Source organism: Peromyscus maniculatus, chromosome 1, assembly GCF_049852395.1.
Source record: "Peromyscus maniculatus bairdii isolate BWxNUB_F1_BW_parent chromosome 1, HU_Pman_BW_mat_3.1, whole genome shotgun sequence".
Classification (NCBI taxonomy): Eukaryota; Metazoa; Chordata; class Mammalia; order Rodentia; family Cricetidae; genus Peromyscus; species Peromyscus maniculatus.
The window spans coordinates 169,457,162-169,484,918 of record NC_134852.1 but is presented as its reverse complement, the minus strand read 5'-3'; the positions used below and the strand labels follow the sequence as shown (position 1 = coordinate 169,484,918).

The 27,757-nt window shown below is 42.8% G+C and overlaps 1 protein-coding gene across 3 annotated transcripts in view; it reads left to right on the top strand.

Annotated features, from left to right (window-relative positions):
• Positions 1–27,757, top strand: part of Pcsk5 (proprotein convertase subtilisin/kexin type 5) — a 434,887-nt gene that overhangs the window by 361,165 nt on the left and 45,965 nt on the right. For all 3 annotated transcript variants that reach the window (XM_076560923.1, XM_076560919.1, XM_006995970.4), the window contains exon 25: positions 27,653–27,695. In XM_076560923.1, coding sequence (XP_076417038.1) covers positions 27,653–27,695 — 43 coding nt within the window. The remainder of the gene's footprint in view (positions 1–27,652; positions 27,696–27,757) is intronic.

Genomic DNA, 27,757 nt, shown 5'->3' with positions numbered 1-27,757 from the left:
TGTCTCTCAAGGGAACTCTTTTGAAAAAGTCACTGTTTTCAAATTGGTGGAATTTTCCAAAATGTTCTATTGTACTAGTGTACTTCTCTGATCTCTAATGATACAAGAGGAGAAACAGTGACCAATATCTTGGGACCAGTGAGTGAGCTAGTGGGGAAAATACTTGACCTTTCTTAATTCCTGACTCTCAGATCTCCACTGTGATAGTGAATCTTCATTGACAATTTGACTGTATGGAAAATCACCTAGGAGACATACTCCTAGGTGTATCTGTGAAAATGTTTCCAGAGAAGTTTAACCAAGGAGGGAAAATCCACCCTAAAAATGGGAGGCACCATCCCATGGGATCATGTCTCACTCTGAATAAAGGGAAAAAAGGAAACTGTGAGCTAAGCATTGGTATTAACCCTCTGCCTCCATATACTATTTGAGCAGCCAGCTCACTTTCCTGCACCATGCTTCCCCAGCTTATAGACTGCATCACCTTAAGCTACAAACCAAAATCCTTCTACCCGCTACTGGATGGTCAGGAGAATAAGCAAAATGCATTGGTTTTGAATTAGTTTATTAAGTATGTGCCAAGCCAAAGCAAAGGAGTCAACTGCCATTAGCAGTTATGTAGACACAGTAGATAGACAGACAAATGCAGCAGATAGCAAAGCATTGTGTGCTCACAACATCAAGCAGAGATAACTCAGATAGTGGAGACAGTCAGCTGGATGTCCCAGTTTCACCGCAAATTAGTTTCCAGTTCTGGACTTCTGGATTCCCGTTCTCAGGGCAGGCACTTTTAGAACATGGGAGAAGACATGGTGACATCTGTTGGAAATCATTCACCTTTCTCTCTGGTCTCAAGGACACGATGTTTGAACTCCTCATCTGCTTTGCTTTTCTCCTTTCTCCTTGTCATAGTGTTGGGGTGGGGGCAGGCCATCCTCAAACAAGGGGTCTTGAGGGATACTTGATACAACATGTTTGAGTCTGAAGTGGGGGTACAAGGCAACTCCACTTCTAGAGGCAGCTTCTTAGCAAGTTTGAACAGCACGTGACAATTTACCAATATAACATCCATTTGTTCCCTTAAGCTTCTTCTCATTAGGTATTTAGTCACAGTCAGAAAGGTATCTAGGGCATCCACAGCAAGAACAACCCTACACTGCTCTACCTTGCCTTTATCTAACTGACAAGAAATGCACCAGTGTGTATGAGAATTTGGACAGCCCTCTCCATCTTCCAGTGGGTGTCAAGAAATATTTACTAAGCACCTGTATCTACCTAGGAATGAAGATTCAAAGATAAAGAAACCTTTCTCTTTGGTGTCAAGTGCCCCCAATGTATGTGGGAGGCCAACTGGGAGACCAGCTCCCACATTTTACCACAGAGTACTCTTGAGTGGGGAATAAGAGATTTAGATAGAAGGATAGAGGGGAGAGAAACAGATAGAAACACAGGATAGCCTTAGGGGGTCCTGGATCCTTATACATTTGCCCCTTCTGTCTCTTCTAAAGGGCTGTTTATAGAAATGCCAAGGGGTGGAGCAAAAGACCTCCCCCCTTGCACAGCCAAGTGTAGGCCCTTCCAATCACCTAGAAACCATGGTCAAGCAATCCTCTAATGCAGCTCTGCTGGGTAAAGCAAGCTCAGATCTCACCAGGAAACCTTTGTGGGCCTCCACACATGTAAATGAATGGTAGACCAGTAGTTCTTAGCTCTAACTACACACTGGGATCATCTGAGGGATAGAACATCACACTGCCTACTTGCAGTTCCCACCTGACTGTGCTGGAGTGAGGCTTGAGTCTAAGTATTTTTCTATAGCTCTGACTGATGCTGATCTGCAAAAACCAGTAATCAGCCGGGCGGTGGTGGCGCACGCCTTTAATCCCAGCACTCGGGAGGCAGAGCCAGGCGGATCTCCGTGAGTTCGAGGCCAGCCTGGGCTACCAAGTGAGTTCCAGGAAAGGCGCAAAGCTACACAGAGAAACCCTGTCTCGAAAAACCAAAAAAAAAAAAAAAAAAAAAAAACCAGTAATCAAGAGCATATATACATACACAATTCAACATCATATTCAAAAACTTCTGTTGATGATGGGAGCTGAAGAAGACACAGATAAATGATATTTAATAACTAAACTTCAATATTCTGTCTGTGCTATATACCAAGCTAGACAGATACTTCACACACATGATCCGGACTCCTCAGTATAGCCATCTCTATCCAAAACCCTTATTTTCATTTGATAAACCAGCAAAGTAATATGCAGGGAGCTTACGTAATTTGCCCAAAGTTACACAACTTAGCAAGATTCAGAGCCAAAGCTAAACTTAGGACTGTCTGGCTCTAACCTTACAGACCATCCAAATGCTCACTCATTTCCAGAGCAGACTGCATTCATCTACCATTTGCCTAGAGAAAAGAATGAAAGTTGTAAAAGTCTCAACCTATTGTGTCTATGCCTGCCCTCATTGTGGGCTTGTGTTCTTGGGTGTCTCCTAATGTTTCCCTTGCTTCTTTTCCTATATTTGAGCTCACATTCTTATTGTTATGGGAGAGAAAGACATATTGGCGAGATAGACAGAGCTCAATTCTGGAGCAATTAGCTCATCATCTTGGCTCTTCACGTTATTACGCTGTTTGCTCCCAGAGCTGAGTAACTTATTGTGTAACTGACCTGTGAAGCTGAGCTGTGAGCCAAGGCTGTCTGGATCACGTAGGCTTGCAGAACGAGAACTGAGCCAAGCACATCCAAAATAAACCTAGCTAAACAAGAGATCTGAGTGGTCAAGCACAATGCACAGCAAGGGAGGCTCAGAAGACCATCTGCTGTTCTGAAGAGCAATGTGAGATCTGTGATGTGGAGCTCCCAGTGAACAGAGGCAGGGGAGTGTTGGGTGGAGGGTTGGGTTTTACTTTTACAGAAGACTCTAACTGCTTGCAGTAGTGCACATTTATAGGGTGTGCTGACAAGGCAGAAGTAGGGGCCTCAGAGAAGAGTCTAGAAACCATTTTTTGTGGGATTAAGAATAAACTGGGGGATAGATACATGGCTCAGGGCTTAAGAATGATTGCAGATGTTCCAGATGACCAGTGTTCAGTTCCCAGAACCAGTGTCAAGAGGCTTACAACCTCCTGTCACTCCAGCTCCATAGAGTTTAAGGTCCTCTTCCGGCCTCCACAAGCACTGCACTCACATGCACATATCTACACACATACACATAATCAAAAATAAAGTATTTTTTAATGAGTAAACCATGAAGCCATTGCAAATAAATTTCTTTTAGTGAAGTATATCACTTTTTTTCCTGAAATTCTTTAGGCCACCAATACTTCTACACTATTTGACCATCAACTTTAACCAAAAGTAACAATTAGACTAACAGTAGTAATAAGAACTTCAAGTGGTTAGATCTTAACTACTTTTACAGATGTGGAGAAAATAGAGTCAGAAATTTTAGTATCCATTCATCTCCATCTTTCCCCTACCTCAATAAAAATATATGGCCAATCCTATATATCATTAGTTAATTATATTGTCTTATAAAGGAAAACTTCATATAAGCTATCCTCCTACCTCCTAGTAGGACTTGGTGACTTTAATGAAAGCTAGGAAGATAACTGTCATATCATTGCTTCTTTAAGATAGAAATAAGATTTGCTGTTAATATCAAGATGAATTTTACTGTTTTCTCTCCATTAGCACTTCCCTTTTTCTATCCTATCTGACATCATCAAGAAGCCTATTGGTTTGTTTGAGGCCACACACTCAGCTTATACACTATGGTACATTTAGCACAGGGCTTGACATTGGGTAGACCTTCAGGAAAGATCTATGACCTCTGCACCCACTGATAGCTGTTCTCATTTCATCCCAGCTCCCCATTTCTCCATACCACTTTAAACGACCACATCATGGTCCTTTACCAGATGGCAGCAAGAACTCCAAGCTCCACCAGCTGTGGAGAAAAAGAATTGTTTGAAGTTGCAGAGTGAACACCAGGCTAGAGGGGAGCTGAATGTGGGTGAGGCAGAAACATCAGCATACTGATGCCTATATGTTGGCCAGGCTGGTCTCTAACTCAGAGCTGGGACAACCACAGTGGCCAGTAAATTGCTTCTGCTACTCTAGAGCCTAAAACTGTGGCTTCCTGAAAGTCCGCAGGAGGGTGTTTTGAATGAAGTCCAGACTCATGACTTCTATGAGTTCTTCCTGTAACTCCTATCATGGAAACCTTGGCTAAAGCCCTTACAACAGCCTTCGGTTCAGCTAGCAGGACTGTGGGTCAGCTGAAGCAGTGGAAGAAGAATAGAACCAATCAGCAGCCAGATAAAGAAGACCATAGGCTCAGAGGCAAGATCCGATAGAATCATTCCTCACCTATGACCCATTGCCCGATAACTCAGAGCAGAAAAACTGGAAGGTAAGGAGTATCCATGCTGACCCCTTACAATACCAGTCGTAGTCTCACTGACGATGTCACTGGGTCACTGAAACCTTTTCCTTCCCACCTGTGCATGTAGTCATCTGTAAAGGACACTGTTAATGTTTTTCAAGATGTTGCCTATAAAAATGGTGTGTTCTAGGTATCCATAATTATTCATTTGGATAAGACAAGTGTCCAGTCTATTGCATGAACTAAGCCAGTTAATGAGCATACTCCCAAAGCCTCATGTACTAAAGACTTGATGGTATTGTTAGAAGGTGGTGGAAACTTAGTTCTAGAACCCAGTGGAAGGGTTAAGCCATTGAGGACATGACCTTGAAAGGAGTATTAGGGGTCTAAGCTGCCCCCTCTTCTCCCTCCCTCCCTCTCTCAATTCGCTTCCTGGCCACCCCAAGGTGAGCACCTTTGTTCAGTCATACAATCCCCAACATGAGGTGCTGCCTTACCTCAGGCTGAAGGCAATGGCAAAGTGACCCTGGACTAGAATCTGAAACTGTTAGCCAAATGAAACCTTTCCTCCTTTTTTAAGTTGGTCATTTCAAGTATTTTGTTCTATTGGTGGAAAGCTGACTGACAAAAAGGTTTATTCTTGGGCCACCAGTTTCATAGCCTGAGGGCCAGGGAATCCACAAGAACACTGAGAGAGTGATCCCCATTCAGTCAAGTCATGGGGCAAAGGCAAACTTGATTCAGATGTGGTGTCACCTCTACAAGGGTGACACGTATAGCCTGGAGATACAAACTGTGGAATATTAGAGGAGAAGCATTTCTCAATCTCTCTCATTTGGAGCAGAATGAGCTGCCAGCTTGATTCATCATCACAATGGAATTTTACACCCTCAAATAATTGCTAGAAACCTGGATGTTCTACTAGAAAAATAAATCAACCTAAAAATGTAGACTCCAGATGACCATGACCCAATATTTGAGTAATGACATGAGCCTTTGGGTCAGATTTGGTAAGTTTTAAAAGACAAAGGAAGTTGTTTTGAAGTCGTCTTGTTGGAAAGTCTAATACACGCATGCTAGCTGCCCCAGTCCATTGCAAAGTTGTAGATTTATTATAGTTAACAGAAATGCGGGCTGTTTGTTTGAAATATTATCCAAATGACCTGGCCTAAACTTAGAAATGCTATATGAACTGAAATGAGTAAATTAGGGAGGCCCCTTGCCTTCAGGACTCATAGGTTTGAGGTGAGTAGAGACCCATTTATAGCAGTGATAAAATACTGCATTTAAGGCTGTAAAAATTTGGCACACAAGGTCTCAGTTCAGAAGTAAATTCGTTTTATGTGCTCAGCGAAGAAGCAACTGAAAACTTTTACAAATGAGAAGGATGACCTCCTGAGATACCAGAGATAAAACATGTCCATTATTCCTTGGGACGAGTCATGGTAATTACACCCTTGACTGTTGAAATGCAAGTCTGAACCATGGAGCCTGTAAGCACTTTACTGTGGTGTGCAACATGGTAAATGGTGTTTAGCCAAAGCTATTGTCCAACTGCATATTATATACCCAAATGTTCATTAATAAGATGGGCCACTTGGAAACCTAGCATATGACTGGGGAAAGTTTCAGGGCCCCGTGCCATTAACAGCTTGTCTGGTAGGATATCATGCTCGGCCAAGAGGCCAGTGATTCCTGGGAATGCTATGCCTGGTTCTAGCTACAACTAGTAGATAATGCTTGACAACTGACAAATGTGTACTTCAATAAGAGGGCCTTGCTAACTGCCATCTCCTATACGTCTCTGACCTCATCAATCCCTAATTTTTAATACATCAATGGAAGAGTCCTGGCAAGTGCAACCATGATGAGTGCTCTGATGGAATGTGTGGACAGTGATGGAGACAAACTTGTCCTAGAACTGACCTTTAGCATGTCACCTCACAGTAGTGTCCATGAAACAGAGCATAAGACTTGAGAGCTACTCTACCTCCTCTACTCTGTGAGGGTCTGTCCCTTCCCTATTACCCACACTCGTAACCTGGCCAGATGCAAGCTTTGCTTGCATCTTTGAGGGGAGGATATTTAACCTACAAGTAGGAATTGTTAGCATTTGGCATCCACTTAAATCACGTGTGTTTCCTCTGATTTATAATTCTATCCCATACCTATCAGGCCTGCCTATTTTTCAGACCTTTAGAAAGATACCTTTCAAAATTAGCAAAAAGACAGAGAATTTCTTCAACCTTCCTTAAAGGTGCATTAAATGAAAGCCAAAGGAAGTACAATTGACATGTAATCTCCTAGTGTTAAATGGTATATTTCTCCCATATTAGAATGCTATTATAGAAATATCCATCTAATAGGCTAGCTAAGTACATTTCCTCAGAAAGAGTGACAAAGCTGTCACCACAGCTTTAGAAGAATAAATAGTCCATTATAAAAAATAATTCCATATATTTACTCCATGTAGGCAGAATTGGCAGCAATCGGCCCGAAGGAGCGGTTGTGGTGGATTGGATAAATCACAAGTGTCTCCAAGTGTTTCTAAATGTGCGCCTAAATAATTCTCATTGTAAATTAAGCTTTTTCATACATTAGTGCAGAGCTGTGGCATCCAGAGGTGGTTTTTGGAAACTGAATCCCATGTCCTTCTGTTCACATGGCTAAAGCACAAGCCTTCCGTGTAAAGCTAGCTCCTTTCTTCTATCACTAACTCCTTCATCCTAGAAAATACTAGGAATTCCTAAAGCATGTCAGTGCTTTGGGACATTCCCTTATCACCTATGGCAAACATGTGCGCACTCAGCCAGTCCCTCGTACACCTGTTATTCCATAGTGTCTGCAGAACTGGGGTGAAAATATGAATGGCTTTCCCACAAGGCCAGTGATACTCTAAAAGCAAAGGAAGAAATGCAAGAATTCCCAGACCATGCAATTTTGTCCATTAGAAAGATTGGGAGATGCTCATTCATTGAACCCCTTCCGGCTAACAGCATAGACCATCTGGAGCACAAAGACTCTAAGCCTAAGAGACAGTGTTGGTGTGCCTTCCCCTTTCAGGGGTGCTAATAAGGGAAAATGCTGAACTGCTGTGATTATCCATGACTTGAAAATAGCTCATCACCTGCCAATATGAAGGAAGGCCCCCAAGGGCAGTGAAAATGCTGAGAAGAACAATGGCTTTGGAGACAGACTCTTTGTGATGTGTGAGAGAAGCATCCCCGCAGACTGCAAAACGGCCAGCCTTGTGCAACGAGTTCCTATTGTAAGTGAACCCTGAAAACTGGTCCTGGGGTGTTCCCATGGCACAGAGGAGGCAAAAGCGCTTTCACAAAACAATCGGGCCTGTAAACTTGAAATGAAGGGGAGAGATGGCCAGCAATTATCCAGAAGACTCAAACATTAGATAAGCAGCCAATTTAAGGTATTTCATGGTGGGGCAAGGCTTTCCTCAAATTTGGCAGATAATTGTTAGCCCGCTGTCTACTTTATGTGTTATTGTGTAGACTTAATCACACTGTGAAATCCCTCTTGTCTTCAGTCCTAAGTGCCACTGGAACGCTGTGAGCATGGTCACATGAGGTTCATTAGGAGCGGGAGCTTGCTTTGTGGAGCCTGGCTAGCTGGCTGTTCCCTGGAATCTTTTCTGTGATATCACAAAGCTCCTGTGTTATGGCCATTGTGGGCCCTGAAGCAGAGCATCTCACAGCCCAGCAAGACATAATATCTCATGGTGCCTGCCTCACTGGCAGGTGCTAAGCTTTTATTGTTATTATTACAATGGTTCTGTTTCACCCTAAATCATTTAGGCTGCATATTGCCACGGCCTGAGTTCTCATTTATGGATAACTTTTCCTTTTATTTATGGCAGCTTCAAAAAAACCAGGATTTATTTATAACTGGTGTGTGTGTGTGTGTGTGTGTGTGTGTGTGTGTGTGTGTGTGTTTATGTCTGCCTTTTGGAAATAGGTACAAGGAAAGGGGCTCTCAAAAACTGAGGAGGGGAGAGTGAATTTCAGTAATGCACTGATCACCTTCATAAAGTACACTCACAGATCTGTGGGTACAGGGTCGTACATCTGGTGGAGCACACACAAGCTTGTGGGGCTACCTTCTGCCATAATGCTCTAACAGGGACTGGCAGGGTGAATGAACCGATGTGTGCCAGAGCCCAGGATATGACCCTTGATTGACAAGACAGCAAACCACTTGCGTTTCTGATCTCTCAGTGCCGTCTCTGGATGTATCAGCTCTGATTTTAGCTTTGCTTCTGCCATCTTTCCCATGATTCCTAGCTCCTACATCAGCATCCTACCTTAGAACAACTTTGAAAAGTGACCACTTCTGAGACTTGAAAGTATTCTGGGATGGTCTTTCCCTTTTCCTTGCCCATCCTATCCCACACATATGCAAATTCACATCCTCAGCACCTGGTGTGTAAAGCAGGGATTTAACAAGGCAATTCCATGTAGTTTATCCGGTAGTTAAAAGGAGGTTTGTTTTGGAATAACTTACAGCCAGTAAAAGGGTTGGTTACAGAATCCAGGAGAGGTGAGGTGCAGTCCAGCGTGCGTCTCTGGAGAACTCTGACTTGGTCTGCAATCGAGCATCCAGGATCATGAAGAGCGAAGAGGGCCAGCATGTATGGATCTCAGGTCTTAAGGGCTCCTATCTCAGCCATGCCCCAGGGACAGGTCATAGGCAGGCATGGCAGTTACCAGCTGCCTCACTGGGGTGGTGCTTCAAGGTCAAAGCTGGAACAGCTACCCACTACAGGTGTGTGTTTCTCAAAACCAGAATTCTCTTATTCTAAATAATAGTAGGTGGCTTTCTTTATTTTCAAGGGCCCGTGGTCATAAAAAGTTGTAGCTTTGTTGCCAACATAGATTTGTGTAGTTCTTAATAAAGTCTGGTGTGAAACACACCTCCTGATTATCTGGTGTGGAAGGCAGTGCAGGATATGGAAACACAAGAACGTAGTTTGGATCTTCAGAGAAGTAGGAATGCTGGGTTAGTGGCCAGTAAAATTCACCGAGTTCTCAGTTCCCCCTAATTACAAGTTTGGCTTTGGCAAAGTCCCTGAGCACTCCTGGATTTTAGTTTCTTAAATCTATAAAGCAGAAGTATCAAGAGTGAACAAGGTTCCTAAAGTCAAATACCTACAGATGGGAACCATTGTCCAGTGGTCAAGGTGGGGCTGCAGCCCGAAAGAGCATTCCTGCAGAAGACAGTTGCTCCTTGGCCCTGATCCATCACTGCAAAACATGAGGCAAGGGGGCTTTTCGTATATACTGGAGACCAAACACAAGGCCTCAGTGTGATGCGTATACATTCTACCTTTGAATTATAATCCCTCCAAATCTTTTAATTTCTCCAAACAAATCACTTCTGCAAGCTAGAGTCTGGTCATCACTTATGGACTTCTGGCACTCTGGCTATTTTCATCCCTACTCTTTATAACATTTAAGGCCATCCAGCAACTGAATTCACATCTGTGTGTATACCTTGGGAAATGGTCATGAGGGCCTTCCAGCTGTAAGTGATTAAGACTGGCGCTGATCACTCATCTGAGTTCCAGTGGGTCCCAGTGTTGCTAATGAAAATTGAGGTGGTGTTGCTGACTTTGAGAAGAAGAAACTTAAAAAGGACATTAAAGAAAACAAAACTCAATTTTTAACTACAGGACATTTCTAGCCAGAGGCATCCATAAGGAAGAGCAAGTGAAAGGATTTCTGTATAATTTACCACACGACTCTAGAGACTTAGCAAAACCTCCCACAGCTGTAAGAAATAAAAGCTTAGGAATCCAGAGAAAGGGGCAATCAAATGTACCTAGTATTCCATAGAAGTCATCAAATAACACAGAGGCGGAAATGTGTCATGATAGATATTATACTGAACACAGCAAAACTCTCAGATCAAGAAACATTTTTGAAGAAAACTGCTTTCAAAATCTGTGAATTTTTTAAAGGTAAAGAAATAAGCAGAGGCTGAAAACCGGGAGAGGGGAAGATGCCTCCTGATTAATGAGTAGAAAGTGATCCCGTTGCCATAGCAACTTCAAGATACACAAAAGAAAACATCACTTCTTTAAAATATGCCTGATGATGAATAGGCAAAATCTTTCAGAATATCTTTTTTAAAAATATGAAGCAACTCCTTTTTAAAAGAGCAAATCATACAGGATGACTCTTCAAGTTTTATTTTTCAGATAACAGGACTTGTTTACACAAGCCCTAGACAACCATTTACATGAACCAGCAGGTTGGGCCAAAAGTAATGACCAGATAACATGTCCACTGGAAAATAAATGTTGTTCTCAACAATTTATTTGAGCAGTAAGTGAGATAAATGGATTTGCTTTGTTTTCCCCTTTTCCAATGATGTATTTAATTGGAGTGCTTCCTCAGATGCTCGGCATGTGAAACAGGTCTAAGAGCCCCGCAGATAAAAGTCTATGCCTACCGTGGCCACCCACCCTCTAACAGGTGGCAGACAGCAGGGTTTGGATGGGACTGCATGCTGCTCTTCTCCAGCCTTGCCCCTGGGCTGCAGGACCCTGGCTCCAAGACCACAGGAGTGGTCTGTTCTGTACAATGATTGAACTTCAGAATCCCACCCTGAATAAACCAGATGGCCAAAGCAGTACCTTGAAGCACCGAAGTGACCTGGGGACTCCGTACATGATGGATGGAGTGCTCTGTCTACTTTTTCTTTATTACATTTGTTTATTTATGTGTTGATTCAGGGCAGCATAGGCAATAGCACATATGTGGAGGTCAGAGGACGATATGTGGGAACTGGTTCTCTTCTCCCATCATGTGGATTGTGGGGATCACACGCAGGTTGTGAAGCTTGCGGGGGGGCCCCCCTTACTCACTGAGCCAACTTACCCAGAGAATTGAATGACATGAGAAAACTGTTGGTGCTAAGCAGTGGCCCCCATAAACATTTTTCTTCTCCTCTTTACATTGATTCACTTATTTACTTGGACTTTGTGTGTGTGTGTGTGTGTGTGTGTGTGTGAGAGAGAGAGAGAGAGAGAGAGAGAGAGAGAGAGAGAGAGAGAGAGAGAGAGAGATGGTGCTTGTGCGGAGGTCAGAGAACCACTTGTGGGAGTCAGTCATTCCCTTCTACAGTGTGGGTTCTGGATCCTACTCAAGACATACGGCTTTTGTGGCAAATATTTCTCCTGCTGAACCATTTACTTTACTCACTTTGCATGAGAGCAAGCCATCTTCAATTCAGTCAACACACGGAGTGCCTTCTGGCTGCTGACATCTTCTGCCTATAGTTGCACAATCCTTACACCCTCAGATTCATAGCTTCAAATATAGCAGCACCCAGCTGCTCAAGCCCAAATGCTGGGAAGCCTTATTCCTCCTTCGCACTCTGGACTTGGTTAGCTAATAATCAGTCAGAGCTCTCTCTATGACTCAGAGACAAGAGAGCATTAACAGGGGAAAGTGTTCTGCAAAGGAAAAAAAAAAAAACACCTCAGTGCCAGGTGTGGTAACACACACCTGCAATCGTAGCACTGGCAAAGCCAAAAAGGGACGATCACCAGTTTGTGGCTAGCCTGGGTTATATAGCAAGACTCTGGCTAAATACAATAAAATAAATAGCATGTACACACAGCAATAGAAATGATTACGGTGTCATCTCTGCCTTATCAGCTAAATAGAAAATGCAGAGCTGCTGTATGAACCCCCAGCTGCTGTCAGTCCTCCCTCTACGTAAACTGCCCAGGCCAACTGCATAGGATGAATTTCTTCTCAGAACACACCAATCACATAAAGCCTTCCTCTTTCCATTATCAAGTAAACACTTTTGAAAGAGGGGTTAAAAATGATCTTTCCAGTATTTTAAAGACTTAGGCAGAAGCACAGGGGCAATGGTGTCCCCTACAATCTAGTGACAAAGTCATATCGTTGGTGTTCCAAGGCAACTGTGATAATGTACCAGCAACCAAGGGGCTTAGAACAGTAGCAGTGTATTGTCGCTCTGTTCTGGAGGGTAGAAGTCGGAAGTCGGGTGTCAGTCCCTTGTCTGCAGTGTTGGGTCCTTCTGATACCTCTGAGGGGGGCTTTTCCTGGACGTGTTGCCAGCCCCTGGTGGCTGATGACTATCTTTGGCATTCCTAGGCTTGTCACTGCATAAGTTGTCTGTGCCTCTGGGGTATCATGTGCTTCTTCCTTCTGTGGCTCCGTATCTGTCTTCACATGCCTTTCTTAAATGGAAACGGGCCATTGTCTTTGTTAGTACCCACCCTCATCTTAATGACTTCACCTTAGCTAGACCTGTTACAAGCAAGGTCCCATTTAGAGGTTCCAAACATTAGCATTTGCACATATCATTGAGGGTCATAATTCTTTTCCCAACAGTCTCAAGCCATTTCTTCTTTTTTTTTTTTTTTCCTGGCTTGAGACAGGGTCTTACTATGTAGCTCTGGCTGGCCCAGACCTCCCCATGTAGATCAGGTGGCCTCAAACTCTCCTGAGTGCTAGGATTAAAGGTGTGTGCTGCCACACCCTACTCATTTCTACTTTCTATCTTGGATTCTGTCTACTTCTACCCATCTCAACAGTAATCGTGAGTCATTTAACCAAGGGCACATTGTCTAAGAAATGTGTCATTAGGCAGTTTCATAGTTGTGTATCCACAGAGTACACTTAGAAAAACTGAGCTGGCTATGACTTCACTCGGCCTTACAATGATATGCCCTTCCCACCATGTATGTGATCTATCGTTGGCCAAAACATCATAATGAAACATGTGACTTCAGGCCACCACAGTGGGTGGTTCCCTGGGTGCTGCAGGGACCCAAGAGCCGATCTCTATTCTGTGGTGGCTAATCTTCAGTGTCAACTTGAGAGATATGGAATCATCACTGGAGCTCACTTCTGGGTTTCTCTTTAAGGGTCTTTCCAGGAAGGTTTACCTGAGCACGGAAGGCCTGTCCTAATGCAGGCCCCACCATCGCATGGGCTAGGACCTTAGACTGAATAAAAAGGAGAAGGTGAGCTGAGCACCAGCATTCTTCTCCTTTGCTTCCCTGCCTACAGACAGTGACCGGCTGCCTCCTACGCCTACCTGCCCAATCATGATGGACTGCACCCTCAGATATCTCCTTAAATGTAACGAATGCCTATTTCCACTCTAGATTCATCCCCTGCACTATAACATGGGGTTATCTCTAACTGAGAACCTAGTGGTAGCCGTTTCCACATCTTAGACACTTTTCTGTGGCCCTAGGAAAAATCCACACTCCCTCAAAGCGTTACACAGAGGCTTCTCAGTCCAGCCACTGATCTCTTCAGCATGCTCACATCTGTCTCAGCGTCCTCAACCCTGACATTGGCTCTGCACTCCAGTTCTCCAAAACCCTTTGCCATCTACTCTCATACTTTTGACATCCTTTTATTTCAAATCCTGCAGATCTTCAGAGTGAGGGATGTGGGAAAGTATGGCATATTTCTTCTAGCAGAGTCTCTCCATAGTTGTAAGTCCCTCTACCTTCACCCCTTTGTACATGGAGTAGCTTTTCTCCTCTCTCTCTCTCTCTCTCTCTCTCTCTCTCTCTCTCTCTCTCTCTCTCTCTCTCTCTCTCTCTCTCTCTCTTCCTCTAACTCATCTTTCAGTTCTCAGTCCTTACATTCCCAAGGGCATCATGCCATGGGTTTCTGTTACTACAGCCCCTACACGTGCACATGCATTCTGTTCACTTCTTAGCATTGTCCTCCTATCCATCATCCTGTCAGTTATAAAGACACGTGACATTTGTTGTAAGATCTTGTTACCTGCTGCATTGCCCCCAGACTCTGATTTCCACATTATACTGGGAATGAGTGGCCTCTGTATCCCTAGCATGGATTAGGACTCAAAGCATATTTGTGAGTCAGTGAGATGGTTCAGAGGGTAATAGTGCTTACTGACAAGCCCGACAGCCTGAGTTCAATCCCTGGGACCCACATGATGTTGGAAAGATGGTGATACGTGTATGCATGAAGGCACATACATATACATACAAAATAAATGTAATTTTAAAATATATAATAGTGTGAGACCTTGGCTCCAAAATGTACATATGGAATGAAAGAGTCTGAACATAGGACTAGGCACTGTGGCTAGAGTGATAAATAAGATGTATTTCCCTATGGGAACAGGTCAGTAATGTTCATTGTTTCCCACTCTGATAAATTTCAGAAAGCTCCTTCAGCTATTATCAGTAGCCCAGGAGAAAAGCCCCTCTCTGGCAGATGAACCAGAGGGTTGAAACAAACACCAACGTTTCATACAGTCACAGGATGGGGGAACTGGCCCTTGAGCCTTCATAACTCCTGGCTCTAATTCCAGAATTTCATCACAGTTTCTAAGATTTTCCTGCCACTTTTGGGGTCTTTCTGAAATAACTAATGCTCTTTGACTACAAACTTGCAGGTCTTTCCTCAGCCTCTTGCCTTCCTTATTATGTACTGTGTCCCTTTATCCACCTCCGTAGGTTAATGGCTGCTTTTTGTTTATTTTGTAATTTCACTATGATTTTCAAAGAAATAATAGTAACACATATTTGTGCTGCTTCCTGTAATTGATTGACGCCTTTTAACAAATCTCTAAACACTCTCAGCTGTTTATTCTCCTTCAACATTGCCCCTCCCCATCCTCTGAAGTATTCCTTCCTGGGATTAGCCGTTTCTTGGGTCTCCTCGCTTTACTGGTTTCTTGGTCGTTCTTCCTGTGCTCTTTTGACTGTGGGCTGAAACTTCTGTCTTGCATTCTCTGTCCTTGCCTGCTAATTCTCTTTCTTCTCTGCCTAGCTTACTATATTAATTTACTCACTGAGTTTTAGATTCAGATAATTATGGTTTTCTTTGGTAGAAGACGTAGCTGGCTTTTTTCCAAACTGATAGGAAGTTTTAGATTGTGAGGGATATATATATATATATATATATATATATATATATATATATATATATCCCATTAGATAGTTTGATATGTTTCTATTCAGTGCCAGAAACTTTGAGATGAAGCTCCTGCGGGTCTGACTCTGTTGTTGGTTCCTTCCTCTGCCTCTTTCTCACAGTGACTGGTTTCCTTCTGTGGGTGATATGTTTAAAGGATTGGGCTGGGGTTGTATGTCAACAGTAGTGCACTTGTCTAATGTACATGAAGATCTGGGATTGGGGAAAACCTTTAAACTGTGGCCATTTCCCTTGAAATTTTACAAATGAGAGCAAATATATTAAAGTGAGGATTTGAGATTACATTTTTCTAGAAGAATTCACAGTCGCCACTATCAGTTGCCTTGAAACATGTTCTACCTGGAACCACTGTAAGCTGGTTTTCTGTAGCTGTGTTCTAGAACACAAAGGTAGCATGAATTTGAGTATAAAACTTTGTGGAATCCAGCTGAGGCTTCCAGAGTTTCAGAGGAAACTTTCTGCTCTTGTTTTTGTTCAACTTACCCAATGCTAAAGCCAAGGCCCAGATGAATTTTGCTGACACCTTCTAGTTTTCATTCACCTTTAAGCTAATTTCATAGTTCTCAGGTTCCTGAGCAATGTGTTTTATCTGGGAACCCTGAGTATAATAAGGATGCTCTGAAGTTTTGCATTAAGAAAGAGAGATAGATAAAGGGTTGAGAGGATGGGTCAGTGGATGACAGCACTCGCAGCACAAGCACGGAGACCTGAGTTCAAACCCCAGAACCCACGTAGAATCACCTGGCATACTCATGAGCATACCTGTAACTCAAGAGCCAGAGAGTGATGGGCAGGGACAGGAGGATCTGGGACTTGTCAGCAACCAGCATAGCTCCAGGTTTAGAGAGACACTCTGACTCTGGGAATAAAGAGCAGAATGAAAGAACAGGAAACCCCAGCGTCTTCTGGGCTCCCCTCAATAAATACACATGTGAACACAGACCACATATCACAGACATAACACACACACACACACACACACACACACACACATACACACACACACACACAGACACACACACACACACACACACACGAAGGAGAGGGGGGGAGCCTCACAATTTGGTTTCTTTCAAGCCTTGAACAAAAATATTTCAGCACACTAGATGGGTGATTTGTTTTCCATCCTATCATTAACCACATGGCAGTGTCCAGCCTTTGTCACTACTGTCCTCTCCCCCACCAGCTTTCAAACCCCTTGAGAGTAGGGACCGTGGACAACATGGATGCTCCTTAGCCTATCACAACAGGGTGTGGCTGGAATACACAACTTGTTAGGAGTTGGTTCTTGTCCAAATCACAGCTGATGACTCCTCTTTTCTCAACCATTTAGGGCTCAAGCCCAGGGAGACCGTTAACTCCATCATCCTGTCCCCAACATCATGTCATCAAATGCTGGTTCTTTGATGTCTCCCAAATCTGAATTTTCTTATTACCGTCTTCATTTGCCCCCTAATCATTTCTTCTGGCCTATCTTTCCCTAAAACATGTTTCTCAAGTGTGAAACGTGGAATCCTAGTTGAGTTTAGCTGGATGTGATAGCTGTAAATGTTCCTACAGGTAAGTAGGTCATTCCTACACAGCACCCACAGGATCCTTTTAGTTTTCTATCTGCAGATCAGATCGCAATGGGGCCCTTTTGTGTAAACTTCCTCATTAGTAGGTGAATCTCTTGTGCTAGTCGGTATGACTCTTTTTGAGCTGGTGTTATATCTCAGTGGCCGTCTTTGGCCTCCATGTATGAGGCATGGATTTAATGACCAGCAAGGGGAGGGTGAGAACGACTATTTGATCTGGTCCTGCTGTGACTCTTTCTCTCCAGTCCAGCCCTACTGGCTGCTGCTACCATCTTCTTTCCCTTTTCTTCTTCCCCCTCTCCTCCTTCTTCTCTTCCTCCTCCTCCTCTTCTGCTTCCTCTTCTTCCTCCTTCCTCTTCTCATCTTCATCCTTATCCTTTTTGGCCAAGTCCCGCCTGGCTCTGAGCTTCCAACCCTCTTTATCCTCCTGCCTTGGCTTCTCAAGTGCTGGGATTACAGTCGTGTATCACCATACCTGGTTCCTTCCAATGTTCCTTTACGGCTAATTGATGTTCCTTCCACGGGTCAGGTTCCCCTGGCTTCTGTCTCCAGAATTGCCTGTGGTTAGCTCTTTGCTGAGTTTCCAGTCTCTAATAAAATGTTAGTTCTTGAATGACATTCTCTCTCACTAGCTCACTGGGATGAGGTCTCTCATCTCTTCCCATGTCTTCTGCAACCTTTTTCTGAATATCTAAATTTCCTTGTGAGCCTTCCTTTTTCATTAGAACTAAGGCAATACCCTTACTTACTACCGAACATATAGGACAACAAAATCTGTCTACATGAAGCTTGCATTGTAGTGTTAATTTCATGTATTTGTGGGGGAAAAAAAGATTATATTTCACTTGCCTTCTGATAATTACCTGCTTTTGAAAAAATTTGTCAAGTGGTATGTTTTATTGTATAATTCAGAAACAGATTAATAGTTAAACTGCTTAAGACATTATCTGCCTTTAAAAGCTGTGTCTTCCCTTAAAATGTAAGCTCCAAAATAAATGAATACATTCGTGGAAACACTGCAGTGAGTGAGCATTGTAGGAGTCACCATGTACATGTCTGTCACTTCTGCCATGCTCAGGAAGCATGGAGATCTGCAAGGAGCTTGCCTGATGTGGCATTCCACAGCTGGAACTGGAGGACTTGGTACAGAGTGGAGCCCATGGAACACTAAGCCCTCTTTTAGCCAACATTTGTAGACAATGATTTTGATTCTCTATTCTGGTCCCTTCTACTGCTGTGCCTCTCCAGGAGGCTGTGCCCCACTGTCGGATGCACGATTTGTGTTCTTGCCCATTCAAATATTTATCCATGGTCCTTGGACACCAGTGAGGACCAAATGGTTGAAAAGCATCAACAATCCCTCTAACCAAATATTTTGTATTCCAGCACCATTGAACCTTCCAGAGAAGTCAGGGTTGGCAAAGCTGTCAGAAGATCTACTTTGTATTTGAGTTACAACTGAAGTACAATTCTAAGTACAAGGCCTGTTTGAATTCATGTATTTCTTTGTGCTATCTGGGTCTTATAATTAGTTACACTCTTTGGGCATATAAATCTCTTACCTAATTGGTTATCCTTGATGGACTGAAGAATGTCAGAGACTCCCCTGTAAATGTGGCAGTGTTGCATGATAACTAAATCCATACGCAGGGAGAATAGACATTATTGGCAATTTGCTTTATTATCTCTCTAAGCAACAGAAATATTAACTGCTTCCAGTGCTGCTTCTGCCCTCAGAAGGAGCCTTGGAACGTCTCAGCAGGGCAAATGCAGGTGCTCAGGAAAGGAGTAGAGGAAACACGCCTGGCCCTAGCAACAGCCCCACTCTGGTTAGTGAGTCTGAGGCAGAGCCAGGAGTAACCCGGTTTCCTAGTGATCTGCTTCCTTCTTGGAGTCCTATCAGAAAAATGGTCTGTTTTAGAGTGAATTTTATCCAAAGAGTTTGCACAAACAGCTGCATCAGTTAGGACCCACCTCTGGGAAGAGCACCAGCCAGGTCCTAGTGGTATAGAAATTAGAAAGTACAAAATGGGAAAACTAGAAGTGGACAGGGAAGAAACAGGGAATAAAGAGCAAAACCAAATGACAACTGGCTCAGGGCAGATCTGTGGAGACACTGTTTCACACCTATGCAGAACCGGGTTTATTTTGGAGGAGATGTCTGCTTGAGTACATAGGTGCCTACTCCTGTGGGTGCACACAGGGCCCAGAGACCAACATCAATATGTCTTCCTTAATCATTCCTCCGTGTTTTTACTAAACTTTTAAAAAAACATTACATTTATTTACTTGGTGCAGGTGCACATATATGTGTGTCCTGGCCTAGGCATTTCCTTTCTTTCCTAGTGTTTTGATTTTATTTGGGGGTTGAATTTGGATTTAGGCTTTCTGACAAAGACTCTCTATTTTCCCAGGCTGGGCTCAAAAACTCCTGTCTCAGCCTCTTAAACAGCTGGACTATACACACACATACCTTGACACCCAGCATCTTTCTTTTCCTACTAATCTCTTTTCTTTTAATAAATTCTGTTGTGAGATTTGTTAAGGAAACATAGACCTTTTACACATGTAATACACACATAAAAATCAGATTGTGTTTGAACAAAGCTGTATATGTATATATATACAAATATACATATATATATATATATATGCATACTATATCCATGAACACAGCTGCGTGTTCTCTTTCACTGGGCTGTCAGGAAAAGTCTCGCATGTTAAATACTCCTGAGAAAGAGGATGCCAGTGGCTCTTTGCTTGCTCAGCTTCCCTGCACATTCACATCTCTTTTGACAGATGAGCTTCCTGGTTGGCTTTTGTAGTGATGTGAACACCGTTTTCATCTGGAAAATCTGTTCTGATATACCAGTGTATGAACTGAAACCGTAGGGGGTGTGGTGAGGTAGAAAAAGTACAATCTAATCATATCATCCAAACTCTATCTTTCATAGCTGTATTTCCCACTTCTCTTCTGACCTGAAATGCTAGGTGAAAATGTTCATTAAAAATATATAGTCTATCCATAAATGAGGAAGAGTTGGAAGCCAAAAGCAGGCCTTTACACACATGCAGATGAATGAGCCCATCAGAAAGCCATGGATAACACTAAGAAGCCAAATGTAACATACAGGTTTTGTTCATGGTTCAATGTGAGTTCAGGAGCTCAGGCGTGACATTCAGTGAGATGGAGTCTAAGCCATTGGTCTCCAAAGACAGACGGCTGCTCAACACAATCCACTGGACTACAGACAAAACAAAAGGTACATTCACATTTACTTTTACGCCATCCTTTTCAAATTGCCAATTTAGCACACTTTTTAAAATATATAAAAATAGTCATGCCATAGTACATAATAAAGGATGATAATTAATGATAGATCATTTATGCACGCATAATTCATACTATTTTTTTAATCCAATGAGGTCATCAGCACAAAAGCATAGAGATTACCAATTGAGATTTCCATTGTTGGTGGAGCTCGTAATGTGATTAGAGCCAGAAACCTAGGAAGTATAAATGGAGTTAACTTTGATCTACTCCTTGCCTAAGTGTGGGAATCACTGACCAAGCTGGTCCCAAGATCCTGAAGTTCAGTAGGGCCCCAGTGATGGACCAGGGGAGGTGACAGGGCCACTAAGATCATCTGGGAAAAGCAAGCACTGGGCAATGCTGAATTACAAGAGAATGGGTAATGTTTTATGAAACACGTACAGGTGTGGCCTAAGAGTGTTGCTGGAGAGCTTCTCTCCAGGTTCCCCAAGCCCCGCAGTCCCACAATCCACTTATAAAATAATCACTCAGACGATTGAATCACTTATAAACTGTATGGCCGTGGCAGGCTTCTTGTTAACTGTTCTTATATCTTAAATTAACCCATTTTTATAAATCTATAGCTTGCCACGTGGCTGGTGGCTTACCGGCTTCTTTACATGCTCTTCTCCTGGCCGTGGCTGCAGTGTCTCTCCCTCCTTCTTCCTGTTTCCCCAATTCTCCTCTCTCTTTGTCCTGCCTATACTTCCTGCCTGGTCACTGGCCATCAGTGTTTTATTTACATAGAGTAATATCCACAGCACTTCCCCTTTTCTTCTTTTTTTAAAAAGGAAGGTTTTAACTCTAACATAGCAAAACCACACATAACAAAACAATTATCAAGCAAGAATTACAGTTACAATATTAAAGAAGATGTCCTATCTATCTTATATTTGTGAGTTTAAGGTTTTATATCTAACTTATCTTTTATCATAACCGAGGAAATCATAACTATCTAGTCTTCAACCACATCAAAGACCTGAGAAGGAAGATAATGGTACCTGAGAAATGGTAGATGGATGCAAGCAACTTTCGGGAATCTTGCAAGAGTAGACCAAGACGGCTGGCAGCCTGGACAGTCACCTAATAATGTTTTTCAGCATTGTTGGTGCATTCAAATTGGCTACAGGCCTAGAGTATATGACAGACCATTTTCAGAAGCAGGATTTCTGAAAGACCATCTTACCCTGTCTTGGCAAAGTACAGTGGTCGCTTTCCTTGTGTCCCGCTTGTCCAGAAAGGACAGCATTGCATTCATACTGTTAGCCGTCAAGGCAAGGGCAGTTCTCTGCCCAGTAGGCCATTTTGTGCCAAGAAGACAAACTTCCAAATGGAAATGTCTTAGAAGCCCAACATTCTCTCGGGATCAAATTGGTGCAGCCAGGAGCAATTGTGTCTCATGTCAACAGAATTCTAAGTTATTTAAATGCCATATTCTCTAGGTCTATGAAGTGTTTGAAGATTACCTATCTATCTGAAATATATCTATGTATACCTAGAAGACTTAACTAACATGGTTACAAATATGATTATCATAAATGACTAATTATTAACCTATTTTTAATTATCCATTACAATTTTAAATGAGTTACATAAACATAATACCTCAAACAAGAATAGAAATATATATATACAGTACAACAAAATTAACCTCAAGCTTGTATCAATAAACTAAAATTTATACCAATGTAAAACATTTTAAGCATAAACTAAAATCTATACCAATGTAAAACATTTTAAACAAGTTATTCTTTAAAAGTAGGTTGATTAATCTATCCTTTTATCTTATCATCTCTATATCCTCCTATATATCTATATCATATCCCCTTTTCTTTTTTAGAAAGAGATCACATTTATAATCAACCTATTTTAAATAAAAATATTGGTTTTTCTCTGTCCCACACCAGAGGGCTCTTCTGATTTGGGACACAAGAATCTCTTAACCATTTTTTTTTTAAAGCAATATGTCTGGGTTTAGAGGGGGAGTGAGCCAATTCCACCTCTAAAGCCAGCTTGGTATATTTGGGAATTTGGGCGTAGCATCTCTTACTACTTCCTGCTGGAGGGGGGCACTGTATCTTATGGGGACGCAAAGGAAATTTTAAGCCTATGGGGTAGTCCTTGAGGCTGTATTGTGGGAGCCAGTTGCCTTGAAACCGCTCTGGATGTTGGATCATCTGGGCCATGGTGTCACCCGAGGCCTTTCAGGGGGTCTTGGCTGGTGAAACCTGATGTATCTTAATCTGGAACAAATCCACAGCCTCTGGCTTTCTGTGGAAACAAAAGCAGAACCTCTTTTCCAAAGCAACATATCCTTAAATCCAAATTTTGAAGTCAAGGTACCTTTAAAATATACATTCTGGCATAACTCAACAGCTTTTGTAATCAAATGTTTTTCTTCAGTTACGAATATCAAAGAGAACATAATCCAGATTCTCTGTGTGGTAGCCATCTTTACGTGGCTTATATTTTATATTACCTTAGCCTATTGCTTTAAACTGTACCATTCTAAGACTGAAACAGCGCTGTGGCTGCTGGCTCCGCCCACTTCAGCTTCCCAACATGGCAGTGGTACGTCCAGCTCTGGGAGTCATCAAGTCTCAGAAATAGTGGGTCTAAGCTTTTATCAAAGCAGCGTGTAGCCCAGAAACCCTTTTTTTAAAAAAAAAAAAAAAAAATACTAGTAAAGACTAAATCTACTACACAGCATAATGTGCCTCTGGCAGACCCCTCATTCCTGCCATACTACCGGTCAAACGCACACGCCAGGAACCCGCCAGTGTTCAAACCCGAGTTTTGCGGCGTCTAGCTGCTCATATGAGACAAGAAGCAGGAACCTGGTTTTGGCTCTGTTTAGAATTGGTTATTAAATATTCTCAGGTTTAAGGTGGAAACTCGAGCCGTTGGGCGCCATTTGTAGCTGGAGGGCTTCTCTCCAGGTTCCCCAAGCCCCGCAGTCCCACAATCCACTTGCTCGGTAATGGTTTTGTTATATGTAATTTTACCATGTTAAAGTTAAAACCTTCCTTTTTAAAAAAAGAAGAAAGGGGAAGTGCTGTGGATATCACTCTATATAAATAAAACACTGATGGCCAGTTGCCAGGCAGGAAGTAGGTGGGACAAGGAGAGAGGAGAATTCTGGGAAGCGGAAGGCTGAGGAGAGAGACACTGCAGTCACCGCCAGGACAAGCAGCATGTGAAGACGCTGGTAGGCCACCAGCCACGTGGCAAGGTATAGATTTATAAAAATGGGTTAATTTAAGATATAAGAACAGTTAGCAAGAAGCCTGCCATGGCCATACAGTTTATAAGTGATATAAGCATCTGAGTGATTATTTTATAAGTGGATTGTGGGACTGCGGGGCTTGGGGAACCTGGAGAGAAGCCCTCCAGCTACATAAGAGAGTTACATGGGAAGTCACTTAACAAATGACTAACACTTGAAGGAGCTGGAGACCTAGGGCTCCCCTAAGGACACAGATTTAGTGTGCTCCTTAATCCTCTACCTCACAGCACTAGTAAGCCTCACAGTAAGGGGACATCAAGCCAGGTTTCAGTGAAGAAGGGAGACCAAGGTCTGGCTATCAGGGAAATAAGCCAAAGGAAGGGTAAGAGCATCCTGACATAAACATCCCCCATCGTCCTGCAGAGTCAATTCTGCTTAGGCAAATAGCTCATCCATGGCTAATTCACACACATATATTCCATAACAAAATATGTCTCTTAAGATACCGAGTTTCCTGTCTCACTTAAATGAGAAATCACCATGCAAGAAAAAAAAATTGAAAAAGCAAATTATGGCATTTTAACTCATATTCTTCCTTAGTTATAGAACCTAAACTTTACGTGAGTTGTAAAAATAAGTGTACATTCCTTGGACAGTTTTATTTTATTTTATTTTATTCTTTCTTTTTTTTCTTAATTAAGAAATTTTCTACTCACTCCACATACCATCCACAGACCCCCCTTCTCCCTCCTCCCACCCCCCAGCCCTCTTTCCCAAGCCACGCTGCATCCCCACATCTCCCAAATTGAGGTCTCCCGTGGGGAGTCAGCAGAGCCCAGCACACTGAGACTAGGCAGGTCCAAGCTCCTTCCCACTGCACCAAGGCTGTTCAAGATGTCACACCACAGGCAGCGGATTCCCAGAAGCCTGGTCATAGACCAGGGACAGATCCCAATCCCCCTGCCTGGGTGCCCCCCAAACAGTTCAAGCCAAACAACCGCCTTGGACAGTTTTAGATGGTTAGAGTTCCATCTCAATTTAAAAGATCCCTCTTTCTAATGCAGCTTATAGGTAATATGTGTGTAACTCCCCCCATGGCTCTGACTGACTCACATTCAATGAGAAAGGCTTTGGGCATTACTGAGAATAAAATTTACCTCTCCTGCATAGAATGTCACTGACCACTGGGCTGCTATTGAAAAGATTTGCCAGTGTTTCCTTGGAGATAGGAGTTTGTGATAGGAGTTTCCAGTAATGGTAATTCCCCAAGGATACAGTCAAAGCACAACCCAAAAAGTGGTGCAGGGCTCTCAAGGTGGGGTAGACACTACATTCCTGTCTACCCACCCCCATGAAAATGAGACAATTAGCCTGCATCTTCTCTGGAAAGAAAAACCAGGTCCTACCTTCAGTAGGTACTGCTTGCGACTTCTCCTTCACGGTCTGTGAGTAGGTACAAGTCACCAACTGTTTCTGATAGCTTTGTCCCCAAATGTCTGAGGCTCTCTCTGAATTCTGACTGATCAAAATATGCCCTCAGTGCAAAAGCTTGACAAGATCAATTAACCAGAGCCGTTTAAACATCTGACTTTAGATAATATCTTCCAAGACAGTTGCCATTCCACCTTGTTCATACTCCTCTTTCCCTGGCCAGCTCCCAGACAACACTCACCGGAAGCCATTCCTTAAGCCAGCCCACCTTACCATTGAACGCCAGGTTGACTTAGGGTCACCTTCCAGGTTTAAGGTTGTTACCTTCTTCCTTAATCCAATAACAGCTGCCTCTCTGTGGTCAAGCTAAATCCATTTAGTTCATGTCTGACTTGTAGATCTTCTGGGGTGGAAAAAACTTTTAAAATAATTCTCATTCTTTAGAACAACTGATAATAATAATAATAATAATAATAACAATAATAATAACAACAACAGGCATCCATAAGCTATTAGAAGTCTCAGTTCCCAGTCCCTGCATTATTCATGTGTTCAAACTGTCATAAAGATAGCAAATTCTCTGTGCAACCAGGCTGGAAAAGTCCCTGCACTCAAATACATTGGCATGCACATTTCTGAGGCTTGGTTCTATTTAACATTTTCATGAGTGACCTGCTTAAAGGAACAGAGAGCAAGCTCATTAAGTTCCTAGATGGGAGAGATGACCAGAACATTAGCAAACAGGATTAGAATTCCCCCAGCCCTTGCTAAATTAGCAAAACTGTCAGAGTCAAGTATGTTCATTGGGACAGGCAGAGAAAATCGAGCTGCCCAGAGGCAAACTGAGTAGAACAAGGTATTGGGAGGATGGACTGAAAAGAATGTGAATGCAGAAATAGTCTCCTAGTGGGAACTGAACTAGCCTTGGCGTTCACTGAGGACTCTGTACCTCTGAAAATATATTCAGCTCCCCATTCTATAGAGTATGACAGTAGAAAGCATCCCCATAGGGTTTCCAAGAAGGCCAGGGAGTCTCACCAGCATTTAACTTCAGATTCCTAGGTCCACTTTATTAGCCTGGTTTTAGGCTCACTTCATCGTCCTATTTTAGTTTACCGTACTACAAACTTCATTGATTCAGACATTAAAGACCATTCATTGCCAGAACACATCATCACAGCCTCCTGCAGCCTCTTCCTCCTCGATTATTTCGGCTCCTTCTTGTTGTTTGAGACAGGGTCTCACTATGCAGCTCTGGCTGGCCTGGAACACTCTATGTAGACCAGGCTAGCCTAGACCTCACAAAGATCTCTCTGTCTCTGCCTCTGAGTGCTGAGTGAGATTAAAGGCAGGTACTCCCATGCCTGGCTACTTTGGCTCTTGTTCAACCCTTCCAACTAAACTTCTACTATAAGGAACTTAATAGATGGTTCCTATACATGTATTGTTCTAACCCTAAAAATAAAAACTGAGTAAAATGAAGTCTCAGGCTGATAATGCTATAGCCAGAGTTCACAGTTTTCCTGTTAAATGGCGAAGAGCCCAGCCTTGGGTCTCTGTTGCAGCTATGCACTGCTGGTACCGCAGTGTAGGTGTTCCAATATGACAAGAGTGGACAAAGTGGGTCTGGTTCTTGATGGGGCCAGAGTTTCCAAACTTCTGCTACATTCCATTTTGGAATCTTCAACTTTCAGAGTCTTATCAGTTCAACCAGTTTATGTTGTACCTGCGAATACCAGGACCTAGAAAATACAATGATTTATATGCAAGTTCACAAGACATTTAAGCTGTATTAAATAAAACCTTCAAACTTAGTCTGCCGGTGGTGGCATACACCTTTAATTCCAGTGCTCAGGAGGCAGAAGCAGGCAGATCTCTGTGAGTTTGAGACCAACCTGGTCTATGTATTGAGTCTCAGGACAGTCAGAGCTATATAATGAGACTCTGTCTAGAAAAAAAAAAACTGAAACTTTCAAGCTAATAAAGGGTATCCCAACTCCTGGACCAATGCTCTTTATTCTAATCATCATTAAGCTGTTTCCAGAAAGTTCTGAGGATACCTGCTTATCTCTGAGGTAGCAGAGCCTCTTCGAGAAGTCTTACCTTAGTGCCTGCTACCATGTCTTAGTAGCATATGTAATGCATGGTCCAAGGGGCATCCCTCACTAGGCAGGGACATGCCTGGGATTAAAGTCTTGGGTGGGGCTGTCTCTATCCTGTAAACTTCAAGTTTCCAGATAAGCAGAGAGCCAGCCTTGAACAGTTTAGAAAGGATAGCTTTTCACTAAGTTCAAAGGGTGTAGTTGTTTAGTTTATCTGAAGTTAAAGTTGCATTACAAATCTTCATGTTCCAAAAGGAATCATTTAGGGTGAAGTTGTTCTTCGTCTCCTGTGCAAATGGAAGGAGCAAGACTGGGTTGTAGCTCAGATAGCAGGAAGAACTTGAAAGAACTTGGAGGCCAGCAAAGGCACTGGAATCCCCTTGGCAATCAGATCCAAAAGTGGCATCTTCTGGGCAGTGCTCGACATAGACCAAAGGTGGTAACTCTTGTTGAAAGCTGCGGCTCAGGATCCTGTTCTGAGCCAAGAGAGACACACTGAGTCAGTACATTTCATAAAAATACCCTGGAAGATTAACTGCCTCCAACCACAACTTTTCCAAAGTCCATTTTTCCAAATACCAAACTCCTGGCGATGATAATTTTTCATTATTGTGATTTCTTCCCAGATGATCCGGGAGCCTGTACCTCGTGTGCTGCAGGATATTACATGTAAGTCTGGCCCTCTTTGTTCATGACACTAACTTTTTTTGCAGCTTAAGCATTACTGACTT